Here is a 26,082-nt window from a genome sequence, read left to right on the forward strand (position 1 = left end):
CAAATCAAATCAGTTCTTTAACTCTAACTGGAATTTATATCGATGTTCTTGAAGCTTTACCATATCGATGACAGTTTTTCTATTTTTTATAAGTTTCGCTATTTCCATTCTAGTGTTAAGCCTTATTCTACATCTAACCAGTCAATGATCACGTCCTGTATTGAATTTGTTGAGAACACAGCAGTCTTGGATCATATGCTTCTTATTAGATAGGCATATATGTACTCCCAGCCAGATGCCCTACCCGGATACTGCTAAAATGACCTAGCAACAGGGGCATCGGAAGTGTCTAAAACCTGCGGATGCTTGTCTCGAGCTGTCTGAAATTTATTTCCGAATCAATTTCCATGGGGTGTTTGGAGCCCATGCCACAAATTTCCATCAGTGCTCGAGCACCCCCGGCTCCAAGGCCATTTCCTAGCATACAATTAGAGCCATCTCAATGCATGGACTCATCCGGGCATTTCTTATAGGATGTCTACCCACATTAAACTGAATAGCTTTTATTAACCTTTAGTTTATTAGAGCAATGTTTGTCAATCACATCTGTTAAGGACCTGAACTGCTTGTTAGATACCCTTGATGTATCATAAAATACATTCACGTGATATAGACATCATTTCTCAATAAAACTCATGAATAGTAAAAGAGAATTTATTAAAAATTTTATGTACAAAAATATGTGGATGTGTTACAGCCAATGTGCCATACCAACAATTTATCTCAACAATAAACACAGTAAAACCTTTTTTTTACGGACACCGGCGAGAAAAAAAAATTGTCCGTAAAACAGGGGAGACTGTTAATGAGGGGTCTGAAATGCATACTTTTTTTTGTACAAAGGGGAAATTATTATTTGGCTGTAAAAGAGGATGTCCATAAAGAGGGGTTTTACTGGATTGAAAACAAGATGCTTCGTGGTACATGTTGTTGTAATGTTTGATATAAGCCTGCAATAATTATTAAAGTATATACAGGATACATACTTTTGGAATAAACAGATTTCCCAACAAGTTTCATTCAATAATGTAATTATTTTAAATGCTTCATGAGCTTGATAAAAAAAAAATGGAAAATAAGTTCCATTTTTTTTTCATTAGTTCAATCCAAATAATTTGATGCTATTATGTTTGATAAGATGATGATACAGGTTATTATTGGCTGTACTATTTTTATAGAAAGACAAGAAGAAACTCATTTATCATATTTTGTATAAACATATTATTTATCATATTTTCTTTTAACTAGCAGTTTTCAGTCCAACTTCATAGAATGGTTGAAAAGTAGTAAATAAAAACTATGCATGATCACTAGCTGCTGGTTGTTTTACCATTATGAGATTCTTCAGTTTGCTCGATATATATTGCACATTGTATTTTTAAAAAATAACACACTATAACATGTACCAATTAGATTTATAACTTGTGGTATCACCATAACCAATTCCATTGATCATAAGTAATACAGTGAAAAAACCTTGATGATACAACGATACTCTGCGGACCAAGAAAAAAATATTGTTGTAGAGCAGTGATTCCGAACATAGGCATTAACGTCCCCTGGGGGGGGGGATGGAATGTTCCAGAGGGGCAGTTGAAGCTATGGTTATAACATAGGATCCTATGGATTAGGTTGCGTTGGGGGCAATGGGAGAAAAACATTTCTGAAGGGGTGATGGGACGAAAAAGGTTGGAAAACTCTGTTGTAGAGGGATTATTGTTATGTCCAAAGGCAACATTATCATCTTTACTAAATTGGCAAAGTTAATACCACTGGAAAATGCACTTTTAAGTATTTGTTCACTACAAATAATTATAACTGATTGGTTGGTTGATAAAATTCAGATTGATGTTTTTCCACGGTAATGGGATTTACTGCATCAAAATTTCATGTATTACACAGAAAGTAACACTATCAAAAACTTCATCTACATTTTCTGTGATCACGTAGTGCAAAATACCAGTGTTATTAGATGTCTTCGGAAGAACAAAAAAAAAACAGTAGAGAAGTTAAGATTACATTTCATACAATTTTAAATGAGATATGAGAAAAAAACATGACTGTAGCCATTTCAAAATCTCTTAAAAAAATATTGTTATAGATTTATTGTAGTAAAGGACAATGTTGTATTGAGAGGAGTTTAACATTAGACTGGGCAATTCCAAACTAAATTTGAAAAAATAAATATTTAAAAAGATTTGTCATTCTATTGAGCATCGTTGCAGCAAGGTATACACAGATTTAATTTCCTTTTTAAAATAAAGTCATATAAGTAAAAAGATCCATCTTCAAAATAATAAATAGTAACTCAGGCATGTATGTAACAAAACAAATAAAAAAATTTATCCCAACCGAATGGAAAATGACAATAAATAACACATCAATGTTTTTTGGCTTTCCTTTCCATCTTTCTCTGTTTTTTCTCGTCAACCTCAGGAGCAGGTGCGAAAATCCATGGCGCAAGTATATTAACCCATAATACATAGAATGCTCTGGCAGGTGCCTAAAATTGTGAAAGTCACACAAAATTAGTTAATAGTGAAATATTTATTATGTATGTAAATAGCATAAAAACAAACAAATAGTGATTATTTTGGTATTAAATGATTCTGGGGGTGGGGGAGTCGAATTAATAGAAATAACAGATTTTCTGTATCTAGAACATGAAGTAAATCTTCAATCTCACCATTTTCCACTTAAATAATACATTCAGAAACTATAAAAATTTTAGAGCAAATGCCTGCTCGTTACATTAAAATAATAATCTTTTCAAACACCAAAAAATAAAAGTTTAACCCTTTAATGTCATTGGGCGTGGACTTCACACACAGTTGAGCAACATATGTCACGGCAGCCCACTCCATATCTTTTTTAATACATTATATTATTTCACAATCTCCCTCCTGCATGTTTGGTATCAATCAAAACAGGAGAGAATAATGTGGCTTTGTATAATAATAACTATTATATAATTTTCATTCATCATATTTCATTGCGAGTGATGCTCATCGAGCTGAAACTACCCTGCATAATTGAGTAAGTAGTTCTTTGCTACAGCCAATAAGCTGAGTTTTAAAAATTTGGGATTACATGTCTGAGGACAAAGATTTTCAGAATTTATATCGACTTGGAAAGGTGGTCACCAAGTCTCAGTAAAGTTAAAAAAATATTATTTTGGCCATTGTTTTTGAAAAAATTATTGGCTTCTTTCTTTCGCTCTCTATAAAAATTGGGCCTAATTTTTTTTTTATGATTTGTCAAGCCCTGACGTACATACTGTATTATGGAAACTGACTCATAAATTGTACTGGTATAAATGAAACGAATGATAAATAAAGTATATACAAGACTAGACCTATTAACTATCAAAAAATGCAGTGAGATTTTTGACTCTCTTCTCTATTTTTTGTCCTTTTTCCATGAGAAAGTCATTCACTTTTAGAAGCAGACAAATGAATCTGCTAAATTCTGTTGCTGCATGCTAATTTTCATTGCTAAATACTATTGTTTAAATTCTCTCATTTCTGAAAGATTTGAATGAAAGGAAGAAAACATTGAGTGAAGGGAAAATTTTTACCACTAATATGCAGAAAAAGGTCTGGCACTGAGTGAAAACTTCTAATTAAACAAATATTCGATTTATCTGAGTTCAACTTATCATGAAGATAGTGTCTACACTGATGATGAAATTTCAAACCTGTAATAAAAACGAATTTAAAAAAAAAAAATCTGGTCTTTGCGGCATGTTAAGATCAGAAGTGAATTAAGGTAGGTTGAGGCCCCGAGCGCAGATAAGAAAATATTGGGTCCCCTGAATCAGAAAAAGGTGTAAAGCTGGTATTTTGTAGGGCCCTTAAGAAGTCGGGGTAGCCAGTGCACCCGCCGTTAAACCCACCTCTGGTTAAGATTTAGATATTACCGGTCACATCTCTAACATGCATCGAAAGGCACTATTTCACTGTTCTATTGCACTAGCTAAGAGGAAGTAAGAATATTTAGTGGCAGACAGACAGACATGACTGCTGACTGCCTAGGAAGACCATCTTGAGATGGTTTGCGCTCTTTCCCAAAGGAATAGACTCCCTTTGAGATTCTCTCAGAGAGTAATATTCAGTGGCATGTACACAGAATCATTTCATATATATGCAATGGTTAAATATTATCTCATTTTGAAAGCACACAGCCACATGTTACCATCAGTATTAAAAGAATCACTTACTAAAGTCCACAGGAGCCAGAAATAATTTGATATTAAACTAAGCAATTGCACGGCACTGGTGAGTATGATGAGATCCTTTAGATGCCTAGGGAAAACAATAAAATAATTCTTTTAGTCAAAGAACATGTTTTGCAGGTTAGATACAGTCAAACAGGGAACACAGATGTCAGCACCAGCAAGGACACAAAACAAGCACAACAACAAAACATTCACACAACACTGTCTGACATACCGATTCATTAGAAATTCTGCAGAATGTGTATGAGGTGTATATATGGTTATCATCATCATCATTCATTGGTGTCCCAAGAAGAAAGAGCTTCAGCAATTTTACTCATTGCTCTGACACCATGTAGTATAACAAAAATTATGGATCATGTAGATGTGAAGAAGTATCCTTCTCTGAGGGGATTTCCCAGGTTTTGCGATGGTGTCGTGAGAACAAAAGGGATGATAACTGTTACCATTCTGTTGAATACTAGAACCTAAAAGTGGGACATTAAGAGATACCTGCAAGCGATATAGCATAACATAGAAGAGATCTCCTGGGAATATGGCCAGAAACTCAACATGAAGTTATTGAAAAATAACATGAGAGTTTGAATCAGAGCAGAGAATTGATACTCACCATGAGTTCAGATATTTAGTATAAGCATGTATGGTTACGTAGTAGGATACAGTCAAACCCTACTAAAGCAAACCTGGCTTCAATGCTGTCTTAATGCATTGGCCCGACCTCATTAGAAAAATCACTTTAACCAAGGGCTCCCCAGGATGCTTCTAAGACAGCCCTGCTGGCTTATAAGGAGTCTTTGGATACAATAATGAAATCTTTAGCCCCATTCTATGGGATATTCTTGAAACAACCAAAAGTTTCAATAGTGAAGTTAGAAATAATAAGATTTGGCTGTAAATAATAAAAAAATTTTATAGAAAGTTCTATACCTTCAATCTTTGATAACTCAAAGTAATATATTAAGAGTTTCTGGAAGACTTTTGAGATATTAGAGTTCAACTATGTTTTCAATGGTATGACTTCAAAATATTAGAAACAGCAGCTGTGCATTGGAAAAAAAATTGTCTAAAAAAAAAAATCTAATTATATTTATTAGCTGCCATCAAATGAAAACATGCTGCAGAAAGGAAAAAAACACAATTTGCTAAAATAAAGTGTGATGTTTTGCACCCATTCTATTTGGCTGATGCTGCATCCATATAATACATAGGTGCCAATTCCCTGACTTGAAAATTCTGTAGTTTGTCCAGTGATAAAATATTTTGTAGCTGAAGAAAGCATGTACAAACAAAAGGGAAAAAGGAAAAATAGGGATTTTTTTTTTTGGGGGGGGGGGAATGCATATAGTGACCATATGACCTGTTTTCTAGGACACTGTCTTATTTTCCAGTAATTTTGGCTGCCATATAATTAAAACAAAGATTTCTAGTTTTTCGATGGAAGCCTACTATAATTTTTGTTCCTTAATGAAATCAAGAATTAAAGTTATTTTGCAAACTTATAAATTATGGTGAAAAAAATTGATATTTACAACAATAGTTATTTCACATGTTTGTCATGTTAAAAGTTTTTTTCTTCTTCGTAGAATTCATTTTATTACACTGTTTATTGATTTGCAAATTTATTTTTTACAATTCCTGCTATCAGAAATGTTTTGGAAATTTTGAGAATAATTGGCAACTTTGCTCACTTTTTGCATCATATTTGACTACAATTTGAGATTTTCAGTATTTTTCTCAAGGTAACATAGACTAGGATTACAAGGGCTGAGTGATTTTTGTTTTTGTAAAACATAGTTTGAGGGTTATCATACAAAGATACAAAAAAATTACATGCATTCTATCATCGGTAACTCTCATTGCTTTTTCATTTGATCAATCCTCATATATGTAGCTTCAAAAAGAAAAGCTTCATGAATACCATCATCATAATTGCATTGGTACCAATTCCCAGACAAAAAATTTGTCATATCTTATTTTATATGGTCATTTGCTTTTCCGCAGTTGGACCTAATTGGTCCCTGTGACAAAAAGAACAATCCAATACAAAAATCTGTCATTTTTCACATGATAAAATATTTTGCACCGAAAAAAAAACCCATACAAATAAAAATAAAAACAGGGTTTTTGGAAATGCGTAAGATGACCATATGAGCTTTTTTCCCAGTACGCTCCCATATTTTCCTGCATCCCAATTTTTTCCCTATATATAAATAAATGTCTTGTTTTTTATCTATATTTTCAACGAAGCCTACTTGAATTTTTCATAATTCACTGAAATCAAGGATTAAATTTATTTTTTCAACTTATAAACAAAAATATTGTTATAAATATGAATATTGTATCTCAGATATTTGTCATGTTAAACGTTTTTTTCATAATTTCATTTTAATCCACTGTGATTTGCAGTAGCGCTTCATTTCTCACAATTGGAAATTTTAGCAATAGTCGTCAACTTTGCTAACATTCAGCATCCCATTTATCAACATTTACCGATTTCACATGTTTGAAAATCTAATTTCCCATGTTTTTCCCGGGGTAAACGTGGTCAGTCTGGGATTACAAGGACTGAAAGAGTATTTTCTTCAGAGATTTTTCATTGACCCAAAGCAGAATTTGAAGATATTTAGGGATTTTTCCATAAGGATATCAAAAATCAAAACAATCTGGTTTCTGACCAGGAGATTTTAATATAAGGCTGAAAAATTGGAAGAATTGGTACCTATGTAATTGTGTTTGGTATAATGAATTTATAGAAAAATGTCATAAAATAATCAAATCAAATGTATTGAATAGCAATAAATAAAAATAAATTTAAAAAAAATTGGCATTTAAAACAACACATGACATCAATACATACTCGGCAATTCCAGCTTCCATGTTAAGATCGATACCACCATCAAGTAACTGGCCTGTTTCAGAGTAGGAAGCTTTTGCCATGTAGTTCATGAACTGTAGACTGCCAACATATACTGCTCCAGTCATCAAGGTCAGAAACTGAAACAAAAAAAAATGATAAATTCGCTTTGAGATACATCGATATACGTTTCATCTTTAAAAACACAAAAAATCAATTTCTATCAGTTGGAAGCAGTCATTTTTACAAATCGAAACTGCTTCCATACTGTGTTTCCCTGAAAATAAGACTGGATCTTATATTAATTTTTGCTCCAAAATATGCATTAGGAATTATTTTTGGGTATGCCATATTTTTATGATGTACAAAAACTCGCAATTGTTGGTGAATATCTGTGAATTTTGGATTGGATTTCTTACAACTCATTATTTGTTGAGGGCATTCGACATTATTTGCAGTCGAGAACAGCAGCAGTTTAAATGGGTTGAAAATTTTTTATAAGTTTTCAATTTTTTTTCTTCCTTAAATTAGTAATTTATTCAATAGAAAAATCTTTTAATGTTTTTATGCTTTTGTCTACATTAGTAGTTGGTTCCACCTATCATCTAAATCGTGATGCGTGAATATGTAACTGCGTGTATATTTGTGTTATAGGCAGGGCCATCTTAAGAGTATCATGGGTCCCCGTGCCAATTGATTTTTCTGAGGCCCTACCAAACAAATTCTTGAAAATTTAAACCAGATCTCATTTTTGTGAGGCCCCTATTTGCTTGAGGGCCCCGGGCTATGCCCGAGTGGGCCCATGCCTTAAGATGGCACTGGTTATAGGTCTGCTGATTGCCATGGCAACATTTATTTTTTTCAAAGGAATAGTGGACTGGGAAGTGTGCAGGTTTGGCTTCTTATCCAAGTTATATTTGTTTTTGTTTTCTATCTCTTCTTGTGATGCCTAACATACATCTTTCCATCTTGTTTTGTGTTGTCTGTAGCCTATGTTTCAGCTCCATACGTAAGTGCTGGTAGCACACACTGGTTAAACACTTTTCTTTTCAGGCATAATGGCATGTGGCTCTTCAGAATTACAGTTTTTGCTAAAAGTGCTCCATCCAATCGTGATCCTTCTGTTTATTTCATTTAATGATTCCATTGTGTATGGTAATTTCTTGTCCCAGGTACACATAGCTTTCTACTTCTTCTACCTCTGTGTTGATGAGCAAGATTGTCTTCTTCAACGCAAAGGGGTTGAACATAACTTTAGTCTTTTGCAGATTCATTTTCAAACCCACCTGAATACTTCCCTTTGCCAGTTCTTGTATCATTTCTTCAACTTTCCATTTCTTCTCGCTTCCCATCTCAGAGAGATATCGAAGCTTTCCCGAAAGATGGGTGTATCTGGAAAGTTTTATTATAAACAACAAAACATTGTTGCCTCAGATGAAGGCAACAAACAAATAATCTATATATATAAAATTGATTTTCTGTCTGTGTGTGTGTTCTCTATACAAATCTACAATTTTAGATCAATTGTCGCCAAATTTTGCATATATACCAAATGGGACCCGACTTGAACGATAGGCTACTTTAAAATTTCGTCAGAGCAGGGCAAATGCCCCAAACGGGCAAAAAACTGTCGGGCAACAATGGTTTTTGGGCCTCAACAATCACTTTCTGAATGTTTACTTTGGTTACCGTGGTTCCCTAGCAATGCGTTTCAGACGTGTGTATGCTTTTACAACGGTTTGTCACTTTTTTAATTCTGTTAGTATATGCATATGTATAATAGTTTATGTCTTTGTAATGGTTTGATACATTTTCAATCCTGCCAGTAACGAGGCTTTTTGAATAGACGTCATAATCATCATCAGCATCGCTTTGAGGGTCAAGAAAAGGGTGATCCTCATAGAAATCAGTGTTAAAATTGCCGATTTTACTGTAGAAATGCTGAAATTTTGTGGAGTTTTCTGTCACATCAATAATTTTAAAAATTGTATTGAATTCTAGATTTCTGAAATATTGAGTTTGATTAGAGATATACGAAGCCCGGGAAATTAAATAAAATTAAATATTAAGTCACGTGATCCAAACAGCCTCATCGAAGAAAACCCGGGCAGCGCAGGGTATTATAGCTAGTACACATATAAAAAGGATCGTCAATCTGAAATCATATAGCAGATAGTTAAAATCTAAGCAACAAACGCCAATGGGGAAAAAAATTACAAACAAGATTATAAGAAGATGGCATATAGTCTATCTCATAAAAAATCTAGCAATCATCGGTTAATGGAATGTTTGTCAATAATCTAAATCTAATGATTGTCAATAATAATTACAAAATTTCAAATCGCAGCGTATCAGTTAATCACAGTCATCCATGTTTTTACATTATCCAGCTTCCACATCAGTTCAAATGTCCGCATCGGTCTTCAGTAGTCAAAGGTTCGATGTTGTCTAGGCCGCAAGTTGCATGTCCTCACCTGACTGCTGCACTCTCACGAGGGCGGATATGGGATGTCAGTAACTCCTCTCAGTCTTGGCTGCAAGTTGTATTCCCTCACCTGACTGCAGCACTCTCTTGATGGCACATACTTCGGGTTCGCATGCTCCTCTGGTTTTTTCATGCATTTGATGCAAGTTCTGCTCCAGAAACCTGACAAGACCTATCAGGCGGAAGTTCATAGAACCATGAAGGGTCCTTATCTTCCAGGCTAAGGTATGAGACTCTGGCATCTTACCAAAGTGGAACTGGGCCATCTTTGGACACTCTGTTGCATAATGCCAGAGAGATCCAGAAGCTCCACAATTACAAGCAGAGTGAGTTGAGTGCTTAAACCACTCTAAATAAACCGGAAATGAGCCGTGCTCTGCGACCATTATTTTTTCTTTGGGCCAAACATGATGGTGCCATGTCTGAATTACTGCTGATAATAACAATTTCATTGACATAATGCAAATGGTTGAGAAATTCTCCATTTATTTCAATTTCCTTCTTATCCCAGTTTCCTGAATACTTCTACAACAGTGGTAAAGAGTTTTGGTGAGATAGTATCACCCTGTCTGGCATCTTTCTCAATTTTTCCCAATTCAGGTGTCATAATATAAATCAACATTCATCACATAACCAAGGTGATGAAATTGAAACAGAAAAATTTGATAACTCACCATCAGTAAGAATGAATAAGAATCATAAAACAGCAGCGACATCGAAGAAATATATAACACCTGAAATGAAATATATGCTTACAGTAAATAAAATAAATATGATAAATGACAGTTAATAATTATAATACAGTCAAAACTTGGTTAGAAGAACTTGTTTATTATAAATTTACTTTGAATATATGAGTTAAATATTTTTCACATGGATGTAATCAAATCGTTTTGTCAATTAATGTGAAATTCGGTTAGAAAGAAATATTTTCTGCAGTTTTTTCCCCTTTAAAATAAGGGTCAACTGTAATAAGTTTTTCCATTAATTTCGATCATTTTCACAGGACATCATCATTGAAGCCTAAGCCGGGCAACTACTCCTCAGAGTAATATTTACGAGGTGCTTGCATGGTTCAGTAGTGGTAGCTATTAAGCAGACGCACAGTGGCTATTCGTGTAACTCTTTCACCTGGCAAGTTCCAGAAACAAACCGAAGAGGAATGTGTCTGTGACTGAGAGAAAAAAAGAAATTTAAAAGACTTAGAAATTGAAAATCCATTGAGAATCAACATGAAATATGGTGTTGTAAAAATGACGGTTGGAGACTGGAAACGATACTAAGCAGAGTTTTTTTTTGCTAAGATCAATTGAAAAGTGCAGGTTCAAAATGTTTTGAATAAACTATTATTTTTCATGCCATATTACAGAAGATAATGGATTTTTAATAGAAAAACAACAGTGACAAGTCATAGATGGCAAATCTAAAAAAAAACAAAAAAAAAAAGAATTTTTGAATGTATCAGCAGACTTTTTATTTTTAACGCTTTCACAGATCGTCTTTATTAACCAAAGTTCATGATATCCGTGGTGACTTTGGACTAACTTCCCTGGTTTAATCGAGGTTCTACTGAAAATCAATATCAATGCCTTGAAACAATCAAACAGTTGGTGATACCTCTGCAACTGTTGCCATTATGCCATAGAATTTCAATGTCGCCTTGTTTTCTTCCACAATCTGCTTCTGACCCTTCGTTCCTTGTTTTCCTTTCTGAGGCTACAATATTAAAATAATAATAATTACAATTCTATCTTAATTTTTTTTCCATACATAATGAATTTAATTAAATTTTATACAAAAAAAAAAGTTCTAATGATTCCGGTACAACTTGAAACATATTTTTTTAATATTTTTTGCTCACAGGCTTTGTTAAGTAGCTAAAGTTACTGAATACTACTTCAAAATCCCTTGTCATTTTGTGACCGTTTCCAAACGCCTTTAGCACAGGGCAATCTTAGCAGCATCAAGCCCTACTCTCGTTCTATTTTGCTATAGGCAATTTGAGGCGTGCTTAACAGTCTGAGTGAATATCTAGCTTTGTACATGAATTTTTTTTTAATGCTGCCATCTATTTTTTAAACTGGAATTAAGGTGTAATGATTCCACATTCATACCAAGGGCACTCACCCTTTAGAAGAATGTGGGCCATTTTACTGATTTGAAAATGTGTCACAGGCCACTTAGATATTAGATAAGTGATCTGGATCATTGCGATCTGTAAATGCACGATGATCTGCTTGAGTGATTTGGAACTGTTGAGTCACTCAAGTGATCTGTAAATGTGCTGTGGGTCACAGGTGATTGTAAATGTGCAGCGAACAGCTTGAGCGGCATGCAACTGTGCCACGAGTCACTTGAGTGTTCTGTAAATGTGGTGTGATCCGTTTGGGTGATATATAAATGTGCCGCATATCACTTAAGAGGTCTATAAATGCACCATGGGCCACTTATGTTCTCTGGAACTGTGCTACACATCACTTAAGTGATATGTAAATGTGCTGCAGGTCACATAACTAAAGTTGAATTGCACTGCTGATAACTTAGGTAATCTATGAATGCACAGAGTGCCACACTCTAATTCTCTAGCACTTTGTGTGTTCATTGGCTACTCATGTGATGTGGAACTGCACAGCGGGTGACTTGAGTGATCTGTTTCTGCGCCCCCTTGGTTCATTTTTACAAAATTAGGTTAATGGTTGCTGGTCGCATCAGATGAATCAGAGGGCCAGATTTGAACAGCGGGCCATGGGTTCAGTATGCATAATTTATATCATTTTTGGTCAGTTCATTTCCATAGCTAGACATTTGAATGGAAGAGATAGGCTCGCATTAGCACCTTGAAGTGGGCGAACCACAGAAAACCAACTTTAGCAGACCACAACTTTGCTGCTGGTGAGGTTCGAATTATGGCAACACATCAGCAATATATGGTAAACTGCTGTTTAATGACTTTTTTCATTGCCACATTTGATCTGGTGTGATATACGGTAGAATAAGATAATAGGAACACCCAAAACATCTATGTTTTAGTATCAGGGATAATGATGTTGGTGACATCACTGTCTTGGCAGCACAGTTAAAAAGTTGGCGACAAAAATGTATACCGTACATGAATACGAAATATATATTAGATCAATTGACCCATCCCCCCTCCCGTCATTGGGGTGTGTTCACCGTATGAACACCCCTTTCCCCTCACTTGGATCTCCAGGAATTATAAGGATCCTTTATTTCTTTGTTCTGTGTGTACAGTAAAAACATTCATGTTAGTCCCTGAAGCTTTCCAGAGATCATATTCACTACTAAACATTGGAATAATTGCAGTGTCAGCGAATTCCTAGTTTTCATTTAATTTCTTTAATACTTACAGCCATTGCTTATTATTACTATTTCAAGCCAACAACTTTGTGAGGAGTTTGGGCTGACACTAGGTTGCCACTAAAAGAGTCTAACTAGCGAGATAACAATAAAAAGCGGCTGGTACGAAATCAATACACGACGCCGTAATGAGAAAATACTGATGTAAACAGCTGGGTGTTGATGATGTTGCTGATTGTTATATAGGTTGTCGTGGCTCATACGCATATTTCGCCGGGAGGCATTTTTTTTTTTTTTTTTTATTAATTTTAATTTCGTATTAAATTCGCAGAGTTGTTGAAAATGAATTGTTTATTATAATTTAGAAGGTAACAACAGGCAAACATATGATTTTTCTGCTCATAGAGAGCTGATTGATCTATATTATTGGTGCTGCCATCTAATATCAGTACAATTAATATAAGGATGAACAAGTTCGTGAGGGGGGAGGAAAGATCTTCGTTCAGTTCCTAAAGCCGGGTCTTCCTAGGAATAGGTTTGTTGCGCAGCGTGAACCGAATTAGACTATTTCGCGCCGACAGAAACGAGTTACATAATCACGCTACGCGTTTTCCTAGCGAGGCGCGTCAGATCAGGGCGGCTATATAAAGTATATGGCTTTGGCATCAGCTACTCTGTCGTCTGCATGCTCCGGTTTGAAGGGAAGGAAAAGAAAACACACAAGAGTGAAGAGAATATTGGCAAAACCGCGGCGCACAACGCATTTGACTCCTCCAGAAGCAGTCGGCCAATCACGCCCAACGTAAAGCGCCGTCATCAGGCGTATTGCGCTCTGTAGGAAAATAGTCATGCTTCTTTTCTTACTGGTGAGTGGACGGCGTGTCGCGCTGGGTGAATCACGTTGCGCGCGGCACAGGGAACCTGCTCCTAGGAAAACCCGGCTTAACAAGCAAAGCCAACAAACTAAACTGGCTAAAACGAGAAGTAAGTTTTGTACTTTTCCCGGCACGTGAGGAGACACCCAAAACAAAATAAATTCAGAAAAACATACGATATGTGAAAATATAGTTTTTCCCACTGTTTAAACTATAGTACCTGTGCTGTCATCTTGTTTGAAAATAATGAGTGATGGTTTAGTGATGATTTTGTGCCAATGGAGCAGAAGTCTTCTTTCAATGTAGTTCCCAACAAGCAAAGTCGATAAACTGAATTGGAGCAAACAAAAAGTGTAGTTCTTTACACTACCCATAAGGATATGCCAAAAAAAGTGCATTCAAACGTAAGGTGAATATAAGAGTTTTTCCGCTAGCTGATCTGTGGTGTTTGTGGTGTCATCTAGTCGCGAAATACAAAGTGACTGATGCGGTGATGCTCAAGTCAATGTTGATTAAGAAGAATTTTCTGGCTAGTGCAGTTCCCAAGAAACCAAGGCGATATATTGAACCGGATCAACCAAAAAGTTTAGTTTCTTCACCGTTCATAAGGAGATACTGAAAAGAAAGTATTTCCAGAAAAGTGAACTGATCATATTTCCTCAAGTATGAGCAGGTATAAGCTCTTGAAACTATAAGCGCGTTTAATGTTGATTTGGCGACGATATGAAGCAAACAACTTTGCTGTGACTTAGTCCGGTTGTGTTCAGTTTGTTGTCTCTTAGGAAGTGATGAAGAACTTTCGCACATGTTTTTGATTAACAGTGGGATAAATTTGACCATTTTCATTCTTTTTTAGATCCGTTATCGAATAAGAAGATCAAATGGAGGATATCGTGGCAAACGCCGATTCGATGAGGTTCGATATAGAGACTGTTTTGGAGCAGCAACTTGGGGCACTGCCGCTGCCTTTCCCAGGTATGGACAAATCGGGCTCGTCGATATGCGACTTTTTCCTGAAAGGTATATGCGGCAGGGGTTCGGCGTGCCCGTTCAGACACGTCAAGGGGGACAGGACGGTGGTGTGCAAGCATTGGCTGCGCGGGCTGTGCAAGAAAGGGGACCAGTGCGAGTTCCTGCACGAGTACGACATGTCCAAGATGCCCGAATGTTACTTCTATTCCAGGTTCAACGCCTGCAGCAACAAGGAGTGCCCGTTCCTGCACATCGATCCCGAGACGAAGATCAAGGATTGCCCCTGGTACGATCGGGGTTTCTGCCGGCACGGCCCCAACTGCCGTCACAGGCACACGAGGAGAGTGATCTGCCCGAACTACCTGTGCGGGTTTTGTCTGGACGGACCCGCCTGCAAGTACATACATCCAAAGTTCGACCTCCCCGTCCAGGATCCGGCTCAACAGATAAAGAAGAGCACCATCACGTGTCATTACTGTGGGGAGCCTGGCCACAAGGCTCTGTCGTGTCCCAACATACCCGCGGATCTCAAAACGGATCAGGGCGGTTTGATGACAAACAGCATAGGAAGCCACCCCCAGCCAGCGATAACCATGAATTCACATGACTTGACGAGTAATAGCAACAACAAGTCTGGCTATCGCCCGATCGAACAAGTCACATGCTTCAAGTGCGGGGAGAAAGGCCACTACGCCAATAGATGTCCTAAGGGTCATCTAGCTTTCCTCAGTACTGCTCTTCAAAATAATCCTAGGCCTCAGTTGCAACTACAACAACAGCAGCAGCAACAACAACAGCAACAAACGTAGCATTCATTGTATTGCTTGAATGATGTGTTGTTTTATGTACAATATGTGACAGATTCTGTTATTGTCTTCCCAACTTCGGTACCAGTCCCCGTTGGGTAACGGACACGCATTTTGAAATACCATATCTAGTGCTTGTACTGGTCCATTAACAACATGATGGAAGGGGGGGAGTTAATCAGTTATTCCCAATATATATATTATACCACAGCTTGTGACTATTTTTTAATCGCCAAACCTGATTTGGCACTATTTTTGAGAGGGTTCCCAGCAAAACAATAAAAACACCCAAAAACAATTAAAATCATGGGAAATGCCAAAAAAGCCCTCTGAATGCTGAAAATTTTACATGCTGTAAAAAATTGAAAGAAAAACACAGTTTACTATGTATTGAGCGAAACAGCACGAATTGATATAGAAAATTGCATTTAGCAATAAGGGTAATGCTTGTGATTTTTCACTTTTGGCGTAGTCACAAACTTGACGCCAAACAGGTTTACAGTATATTGGGAATAGGCCTATATCTGTTGCTTCCACCACTAAAATATTGTTTGTGTGATTCTCCCATGATACATACCAGGGCTTGATGAATCCCAGGTCCCATTAACAAAACAAAAAAAAAAATTAGAGCATAAAATCGGATGTGATTCATTGTAGTACTATGTTGCTTCAAACAGTTAATTGCCATAAGCAAGGTCAGCGTCAATATGACACTTTTTTTTTGGTGCCAAGCAATCGCCACTTTCGTAGCGGTAAATTCAAGATTCAAGATACGTACAATTAGACAAAAAATTCTATTTAGTACATAAATCAATGTGATAATCAATAGAAATTTGGCGGGAAATAAGAATTATACGCATAAATATTGAATTAACGAAATATACAGATAATTAATGTGGTAGAAAAAGATTGCTGAAACTAGCAAATACCGATGTGGGTGTCAAGGGTTGCTAGTTTTGGCGTGTAGAAAGTCATCACATTGGCGTTGACCATGTTTATAGAAAATATACCTTTGAAACTGTGCAAACACTTTTTTTGAGATGTGGCTACCATAGCGTTGGTTATTTTAATGGTCAATTTTATGTAGCTATCCTATGAAACGTTTTGCGCAGCTCAAAATCACATAATGATGTAGATTAAGATCCGGTTTAAGGATTACCTAAATTTAGGTCATCAAGTCCCAGAAGAATAAAACATTGTTTTTCTTGGAAGCCTATACTTGGCTACAGAGAAATTTGGCTGACGCCAAAATTATTTTTCCAATTGGTCAAGCCCTGATATGTGCAATATTGTATGCAAAGGCTCTTTCAACTTTCTCACTGTTAGAGACCTCCCCGTTGATAAGCATATGTCACAGTCTATGTCCGAAGTATGGCCAGTTTGCTAATTGGCTGGCCTAAGCCTGAAATAATCAGGATTCTTGTGCACTGGTGACCTTGGTCAACAATATGTGAACTGCCAGACTTTGGATATTGGCTTTAACACATATGTGCAGGGTGAAGTGACTTGTTCTACTAAGTGAAGGGGGTGCCCGAGTGGAACATGAAACACCCTACCAATTGCCAACCTATCTCAAACGATTTTTGAGTTGAGGTAGATAATCGACTTTGTGAAGTTTCTGCAAGACCTACACACAAAATAAGCACATATTTGGAAAGAGCAAGAAAACATACTGTAAGGTGAGCATTTTCATCGAAATATCTGGAATTAATAACGAGCTACAAGTGCTGAAATATTGTGACACAAAATCAAATTGCCGCCAAAATGTGTATTGGCAATTCCGCAATCATCCTTCTAGCTACAATCGGTCTGATTTACCAAACACTTGCTCATTACAACAACTTTTGAAAGAGCTTACAGTAAACCATATTGGTTGTGTGGTTCTGGAGAAATTTAGTCTTTTGTTTGTGATACATGAAATCAGCATTTGGCGAAGTAGACAGCTTAGTCCATTTCCCATTTTGCCAATCTCTCAGAGCTTGTAGCTCACCATTAAATACAGCTATCTTAATATTGGTAGTGTTGTCACCTTGCAGGATTTACTCTATAAAATAAAATTGTTGCCAAAATCTAACTGCCAATCCCTAACTTTCGTTGAATATCTACTTAGACAAACTCTGATTTCAGTGATGTATTGCAAACAAAAGGCTAAATTTCTCCTGAACCAGAGCACTAATATGGTTTATTATAGGATTTTTTTGGAAGCTGGCACAACGGGAAAGTTTTTGTTGCGTGTTTGCGGAATTGATTAAAATGTTTAGTGACAAATCGATTTTCAACTTATGCAATCTTTCAGTGCTTGTAGTTTGCAATAAAATCTGGATATTTTGATGAAAATTGTGCCACCTTATAGGATGTATTCTGCTCTTTCTAAATATGGGTTTAGATTGCATGCAAGTCTCTCAAAAACTTCACAAAGTCTTTTTTTTTCTTTCAGATTTGTCATATTTTTTCCCCATAATAGATTATCCAGCATTACTCTAAAATCGATTCAAGGTAGAACAGGGTTGGTAGTGTGTTTCATGTTCCACTTTGGATCGTCTATCACCCCCTTTCGTTTGGCAGAACAACTTGCCTTCACACTGTATACCTGAATTTCATTTCTATTTATAGTTTTGTTCGTTTCATAGAATTTTAATGATCGCAACCATTGAATATTCCGAAGTGGATAAATTCCTATGTAGTGTTACTGCATGAGATGAAACTCGCTCTTGAATCTAATGTGTCTTAAATGGATGGCATTTGGCATGACAATTTACAAAATTTCCCCATTCGTTCGATAGTATTAATTTTAATTTTTTAATAGAAGTTATATTTTCTTTCGAAAGCGCAAAGAATGTGAAATGGGAAATTAGTACATAAAAATCTGGAAGAGTGTTTATAATCGCTACGAAAGTCAATGTTCAGTCATGAAACAAATTGGGAAAGCGAGGTGAATCAATATTATACAGGCTGTAAGAAGTAATGTTTTGAATTTATCATGACAGATGGAACTTTAGAGACTTCGTGGGGCTCATTGATGCTTAGATTATTTAGCAATATTTTGTATATTGATTCACCATTGTAAAGACTCGAAATGAGTATTATTTTTTTTTCAGTTCTGAGCGATCTACTATAAGGTATGTTGTATGTAAGTTTTCCATATCGTGTTATTTTGATTGTGTGCAAAAATAATATGTGTATCTGTTTTATTTACTGATTGCGATAGAATTGAATGCTTCATTTGTTGCTGCCGATGTCAATACTGAAATTGTATTTTAATGGTACAGTTGTAAGATTTTTTTAGTCATTTGTGTAAGAAGTTGATGCTTGATAGGAAATCTTTCCTGTTGGCTGTATTATAAGTCAATTTCACAATGAAAAGCTATGATCTGATGGGAATTTCACATTTTGTTCTTATCAAAGATGAAAACCACCCATGGATCTGGACGAGATTCTGTTGCTTGGCGGTGGCGAAGCTTCAGCTCTTCACAGTGATGATTACTGTCGATGGAATTTCGGTAATAGTTTGCATAGGATCATGGCTTTTTGTATGTCTAATAGTTTACTTATAATGAAGCTGTTGATTGAAAGAGTGATTATTTTCCTTAATAGATGAATTCATATACAATTTCTTTAGTTTCATTTTTCAACCTTTATATTTCATTTATTTATCTTATTTGCATATTTAATTTCTTTTGATCAAACATTGTAATGGCAACAGCTGCGTCTATTTTTCTTTCACCAGAAAGGAATTTGTCACACATACATCGACAAAAAGTGAAATGTGTATTTAAAATTTGGTCATTGTTCTAATGAAATGTAAATATCATTTAAGATGATCTTAATTTGATAATAATAATAAAAAATCATATGCATAAGACATGTTCTGCGATTTTTGTCTCCATCAACACTCCCCCTACCGAACTATGCAAATAGCCAAAATATATTGTGCCCCCCCCCCGCATGCCGAAAGCATGGATGTGCAAATTTTGACTTTTTTTCTTTATCAACTGTCTATTAATATGTTATAATAAATAGTTAAATATAGTTCAATATAAATAGTTCAAATATAGTTCATAACTATAATGTCTATTAATACATCTTTATCGGTGAAACCCCACAAAAAACATAACTGCATTTACCTAAAAGAGCATATTTCATCAATCACACACCCCCCCCCCCCCCCAACCACCAATCCAAAATCTTGGGTAGGAAAATTCAAAATGGGTGCGGTATTCAAATAGGGCACGTTTCTTCTACTTATGATGCTGAGTCATTCATTAAAAATTTTGAAATTGGATGATTCTTTCTTTGTCACCCTCTGTAGAAATAGCAGTATATAGGGACAGCGTCGCAACTAGATAGTTTGTCAGCTAGGGATGGGCAAGCACGCATTTTGGCGCCACGTGTAGAAGGAACAATTACAGGATGAATTCTGTGCTCCCCTGGCCAGGGACACCAGACCCGCCTGCTCTCCCCTTCCTCAATTTCGGCCCTGTACAGGGATACAACCTAAGAAGAGGGATAGAAGAAATATAGTACTGTTCTCTATGCCTCGTCTAAGAATAAAACGTGTGTACAAGAAATAAATACAAATGAAATTAACAAAAAAATAAATAATGCACGATATTAAATAATGAAAAACAAGCGAGAAACTCAGGGCCGGATTAAGATGTTTGAAGGCCCTAAGCACTTAAATGATTTTGGTGCCCCCATACATATATTTTACATAATGTTGAATCAGTCAATGGAAAAAAAACGAATGAAACTTTGTATTTCAGAAGTAACTAGTCTAAGACCAGAAGTAGGGTGGGGGAGTAATCGCCCCTCCTAAAATCTGGATAATATGGTAAAACTTGGCCTGTCCCGTAAAATGCAGGACAATCATACACAATTAGCCACACCTCCTGACTCATCGCTGTGGATCCGTGACTGTGTCTAAGGTTGAATGGATCAGAATATGATCTGGATATTTCTGAGAACTCACTTTATTTATCTAAAAGCTTTCTCCTACCTTGTTCTAGCTCAAAGTCTTTGATAACATCTTTAAAACTAATTCTTCTTACCACATTTGTGTCTATACTTAGTAGAGATATGAGCCGTCATATATTTTTACATACTTTAATCGAGGAAATGGATCCTCAATCAGAAAGGTTTTTTTCCCACATTATTTGCTTCTTAACTCAACGCATCTTAAATTTTCCTTTCAGTGTTTTGGTTCTAGCTTTGAAATTACGAAGTTAAATTTTATTGGTTTTTCCATCCCCAAATTTAGCTTGATCTCTATACTTTTCTTGATTAAAAATTCTTATGAAAAATTTTGTTACTTTTTAAATTAAGATTAATTTTTAAAATTATGCAAGATGGAGACATGCATGTCAATTTTACCTTTTTTTTTAAATTGCCAAAATGCACGTTTTCGAACTTTTTTTCATTTTTTAGATAGACCATGGATTTACTATATAGGGTGGCCTCTATTAATTCACCTTTCATCTCATCAACTATTTGTCGTAAAGGTGAGGTTCCGATTTGAAAAATGATAAAAATGTGTCCAGAAACAACTGTTTCAGTTTTAAGAATGAAAACACAGTGTTGCACAAAATAAAAAAAATAGATTTTACATCAAAGTGGTGACTTTCTAATTGGGTTTTTTAAAAAAGTCAGCAACGCCGTCTTAACGCATGGACCCACCCGGGGACGGCCCGTGGGGGGCCTCACAAAAATTAGATACAGTTGAAATTTTCGAGGAGCATGCATGTAAATTTGTCTGGTAGAGCCTCCGAAAAATCACTTGGGCCGGGCCCCATAGTGCTCTTAAGACGGCCCTGGCACCCGAACAAAGTGATATATCTAAGCCTCCACCCCCTCTCTTCTGGCTGGAAATGCTCACCTAATAATTTGTATGAAAAATGCTCCGAAAAAGGTTCATCAAATCCTATTATTCTGAGCCCCCCCCCCCGGATGGACCCTGGCCCGTGAAAGGGCTTGGGCAACCAGAGTCCTGCCTCGAACGAATAGGGGGCTTACAAAAAAATATACAATTATATTTTGCATGATAATAAATATTCTCAAGAAAGGCCACGCCCCTGGGTGGACCCCCATAGGCTCCTTCCCACAAGCAGGGTCGCAACAGAGTCGATGCTTGGTCAGCCGGGCAAGATCACATTTTGGCGCCCTTTGTAATGTTTGGTGCCCTCTCTGGTCCGGTGTCAGGGGATCTGGACCCCCGCTTGCCCCCCCCCCAGTTGCGGCCCTTCCCACAAGAGTAGGCAGGACTGCAACGACTGCAATAGATGCTTAGTCAGCCGGGGCAAGGACGCATTTTGGTGCCCACCCCCTCTGATCCGACGCCCGGGTCACAAGACACGCTGCTCCCGAGGGCCACAACTAGAGAGCAGACATGGGACGATAATTATCATTTTTTTGTGTATTTTCCCGCAATATAAACTTATCGGGGGGGGGGGCATGAAATATTTGGCCTGGAGGCGTACCAGAGATCCCAGCCTAGGTGCCATGCTGTAGGATATGGGAGCTATGGTTTTTTATAAATTCATTACAGAGTAATAAATATGCTTCTGGAGGGGGGCCTGATTCACCAATATGCGTTAAGAACAGGGGTGACTCAAGACGATATCTGTACTTGTGCAAAACCTATTTTGGGTGTCCCCTGTCCTGTTTTTTTGCAACAAAGCTTCTCACTTTTTCAACTCGAATTTCGCACTCCTCTTAGAGCAGAGCCCAAGTGCGGATCCAGAAGGGTGGGAGGGGTGATCGCCCCCGTCGATCATCCCTCCCAAGAGCCGATTAATATGGGAGAAATTTGTCTGTCCAGTGAAACACGGATGATCCAATGCACCTACACAGGAAGTCGCTTCTCCGACACATCGCCCTGGATCCGCCTGCCTTCACACTCCATTCGAAACTGAAGATGTCTGCTACGGCTTCATTAGCAGCTGAATATACCTGCCTTCGTTCCATTCGCCGCTGAAGATCTCTGCCTCGGCTTTATTAGGAGCTGAAGATTTCTGCCTCCACTCATTTCGGAGCTGAATATTTCTGCCTCCCTTAATTTCGCAATTTAAGATGTCTGTCTCAGCTTCTTTCCCAGCTGAATATTTCTGCCTCTGCTCTATTCACAGATAAAGATATTCAACTGTGCTCCATTCGCAGCAGCTGAAGAAGTCTGCCTTTGCTCAGGAACGGATCCAGGTGTGGGGGCGTTAGGTAAGAACCGAATAATATTGGAAAATTTTCTCGTCCTGTATCTTACGGGACGATCCAACGAACTTACACAATTCGCTCCTTCCAACACATCGACCTGGATCCGCACCTGGCGGTGTCCCATACACCCGCGCAGGTCACACGGCCAAAAAACCGTTCCTATAGTTAAGAGCACCGATTAGTTTATTTTCTGAATTGTTTCCAACTCTGCTTCAACATTACAAGAGGGTGACAAAATGCTTGCTTGACACAGCTGACCAAACTTCTAGTTGTGGCTCCGGGTCTACGATGGTCTTTAGGTGGCCTTGATGTGCAATTTGGTAGGGGCAGAAAAGAGAAAGGAATCACTGCCCGAGCGGGATCTATTTTTGGTGCCCCCGGCCTCGATGACGTTTCTCAGCTCAACAAATTTTTTTTACCTTCCAACTCGGATTTGGCACTCTTTCCTATAGAGGTGCTCCATGTGGCTGCACAAGTCGCACGGCCTCTGTGGGGGATGAAAGGCTTTAGCCTAGTTTCTTATAATCTTTGTTTTTTTCACAAATTCTTTATCGAGGGACCAGTGAAAAAATCAGGCGTCTAAGTCCCCAGTCTAGCAACCCCAGCTGCAGAACGCGGGTGCGATAAATGCATCCAGTCTTCCCGCTAGGCCAGTACGTCCTACAGATATTGTATCTAGGAAGTAATGAGTCCCGTATATACCGGGTGACTCGAAACGTTACGCCGTCTGCAAATGGCAGTTTTTTTTTACCATGTAGGATTTGCAGAGAATTCACAATGAGACTAACAATTTTAAAGGAATTAAAATTAATTAAAAACTCTAGAATACTTTAAGACATTCATTTTTAAAAATATTGTTGGTGCTGCTATCTACTTTCAAAATCAGAAGTGCCTTATTTGGTGATGACGAAGCTCAGGTATAAAAAACTAAATTCTTCATTCAGCTTTGCTCCTTATAAAAAAAGCTTAAGCCGGGTTTTCCTAGGAATAGGCGTTTTGCGCTGCGTGAACCGAACAGTATAATTTCGCGTCGGCAGCAACGTGTTACATATTCACGCTACGCGTTTGTATTTTCCTAGCGTGGCGCATCAGATCAGCACGGCTATATTATAGTATATAGCCTTATGGCATCATCTACTCTGTCGTATGCATGCTCCGGTTTGAAGGGAAGGGAAAGAAAACACAGAAGAGTGAAGAAAACATCGGCAAAACGAGCGGCGCACGACGCATTTGACTCGTCCAGAAGCAGTCGGCCAATCACGCCCGACGTAAAGCGCTGTCGTGAGGCGTATTGCTCCCTTTAGGGAAACAGTCGTATTGCATTTCTTATTGGTGAGTGGACAGCGTGTTGCGCTGGGCGAATCACGTTGCGCGCGGCACAAGAAACCTGCTCCTAGGAAAAAGTTTTCTACGATGCGCTAAGCGTGAAATCGCTGATTCGTTAAAAACCTGAAATTCACGTTTTCACGTGAAAATCAGCGTTTTCACGCTGCACACGGTGCAGGGAACCTGCTCCTAGGAAAATCCGGCTTTAACCTGAAAGATCAAACTTCCAGTTCAGTAATTTTTAAAGACCCAAGAACACATCCAAAAACAAAGGACCTCCACACAAACAAACGAACGACAGGTAAGATAGTAAAAAGTATGGTGACAATACGTCCCGTATTTCCCGGGAAAGCCCCGGTATTTTCTGTTTTTCTGCCCGTCCCGATGTTTCCCGTATTTTACACGAAGCCTACTTGAATTTTTATTTTCTTATTGAAGTCAAAGATTAAAAGTATTTTTCAACTCGTAAATTATATTATGATAATTGCAACTATAAATAAGAATATTTATCTACCACATTTGTCGAGGTAAACGTTTTTTTACCGTGGAATTCATTTCAATCCACTGCAATGTGCAGTAAAGCTTCATTTTTCGTCATTGTGATTTTTACCTAATTTCAGGAATGTTTGGCAACTTTGTTTGGTTTTGGCATCATTTTTGGCAATAATTAGCAAAGTCCCGTATTTGAAATAAAAATTTCCCGTATTTCTTTCGAGGAAATACGGTCGTCAGCCAAGTAAAAAGTAAATTTTTCCACACTACACTTTATAGTAATGTGCTGCCATCTAACCTCAAATTTAAAAGTCTGATGTGGTGATGATGAAGTTCAAATAAAAAAAACTATATCCTTTATTCCGCTCAGTTTCTTATAAACAAAGCTCATAAACTGAACTGGAAATTTAAACTGAAAGTTCGGTTATTTTATTTGAGCATAAGGAGACGTCAAAAACAAAGACCCTCCTAATGAGCAGACGACAGACAAGAAGTCGGTTCCCTACAAGCTCAGCTCACAAACAGAACTGGCAGTTTGAACTTTCAGTTCAGTAATTTTTTCAGGGCACAAGGAGACGTCCAAAACAAGTAACCTGGAAAGAAGCAGACGACAAAGATTCTGAGGCTTGCATCGAGTTTATATTACTGGAGGGAGCTTCCAGCCGCCGCGACGGCAACAACATCAAATGCAAGAAAATCAGGTGATTCGGTGAAAACAAAGTTCCCGCCTGGCAATTTGCCCATAGAAATGTACAGTTCGGTCTCTAAATATTGGGTTTTAAAGATTAAAAAAAACGATAGAGAACTCATCTAAAGGTAAAAAAAAGAATAAATCATTTATTTCATTAATACTGGAATCATTTCTTTCATTAATGAGGAATAATTTCTTTCATCAATTCTGGATTTTCCTTCATTAATTAAGAAATTTTCCTTCAATAATTCTGGAATTTTCCTCCATTAATTGTGGAATTTTCCTTCATTATTTCTTGAATTTTCTTTCATTATTTCTGGAATTATTTCCTTTAATTATTATTTCTTTCATTACTTCTGGAATAAATTGTTTTCATCAATTCTGGATTTGTTTCTTTCATTAATGCTGGAATTATTTCTTTTATTAATTTTGGAATTATCACTTTCATTAATTTTGAAATTATCACTTTCATTAATTTTGAAATTATCACTTTCATTAATTTTGAAATTATCACTTTCATTAATTTTGAAATTATGACTTTCATTAATTTTGAAATTATCACTTTCATTAATTTTGAAATTATCACTTTCATTAATTTTGAAATTATCACTTTCATTAATTTTGGAATTATCAGACGTCTATCAATGCTGAAATTATCTCTTACATTAATTCTAGAATATTTTCTTTCATTAATTCTGGAATTATCTCTCATTAATTTTGGAATTATCTCTCATTAATTTTGGAATTATCTCATCGATGCTGAAATTATTTCTTTCATTTATTGTTTTAAATATCTGTGGATGCCATAAGAAAATAACGGGAA

General features: G+C 36.9%; 2 protein-coding genes across 2 annotated transcripts; one reads left to right on the forward strand and one right to left on the reverse strand.

Annotated features, from left to right (window-relative positions):
* Nucleotides 1-635: 635 nt before the first annotated feature.
* Nucleotides 636-13,133, reverse strand: LOC149074913 (transmembrane protein 208). Its single transcript, XM_089245860.1, has 6 exons — nucleotides 12,945-13,133; nucleotides 11,194-11,292; nucleotides 10,251-10,310; nucleotides 7,095-7,231; nucleotides 4,220-4,304; nucleotides 636-2,503 (listed from the first exon to the last, which is right to left on the reverse strand). Exons 1-6 carry the CDS (start codon nucleotides 12,948-12,950, stop codon nucleotides 2,381-2,383), a joined length of 510 nt encoding a protein of 169 aa, XP_089101986.1. The 5' UTR covers nucleotides 12,951-13,133; the 3' UTR covers nucleotides 636-2,380.
* A 1,393-nt stretch (nucleotides 13,134-14,526) lies between these two features.
* Clp (Cleavage and polyadenylation specificity factor subunit 4) lies at nucleotides 14,527-19,427 on the forward strand. Its single transcript, XM_089245862.1, has one exon. It carries the CDS (start codon nucleotides 14,651-14,653, stop codon nucleotides 15,548-15,550), a length of 900 nt encoding a protein of 299 aa, XP_089101988.1. The 5' UTR covers nucleotides 14,527-14,650; the 3' UTR covers nucleotides 15,551-19,427.
* Nucleotides 19,428-26,082: the final 6,655 nt, after the last annotated feature.

This window comes from Pholcus phalangioides, unplaced genomic scaffold, assembly GCF_987345545.1.
Source record: "Pholcus phalangioides strain wild (caught in Gottingen) unplaced genomic scaffold, Ppha-v1.0 ptg000016l_1, whole genome shotgun sequence".
Lineage (NCBI taxonomy): Eukaryota > Metazoa > Arthropoda > Arachnida > Araneae > Pholcidae > Pholcus > Pholcus phalangioides.

Coding starts and splice junctions, on each gene's coding strand:
- LOC149074913 (XM_089245860.1), bottom strand. Junction 10,311..11,193: donor TAATGGCAACAGTTGCAGAG/GTATCACCAACT, acceptor ATTTCATTTCAG/GTGTTATATATTTCTTCGAT. Junction 2,504..4,219: donor TCTGGCTCCTGTGGACTTTA/GTAAGTGATTCT, acceptor TCACAATTTTAG/GCACCTGCCAGAGCATTCTA.
- Clp (XM_089245862.1), top strand. CDS start 14,651: ATGGAGGATATCGTGGCAAACGCCGATTCGATGAGGTTCGATATAGAG.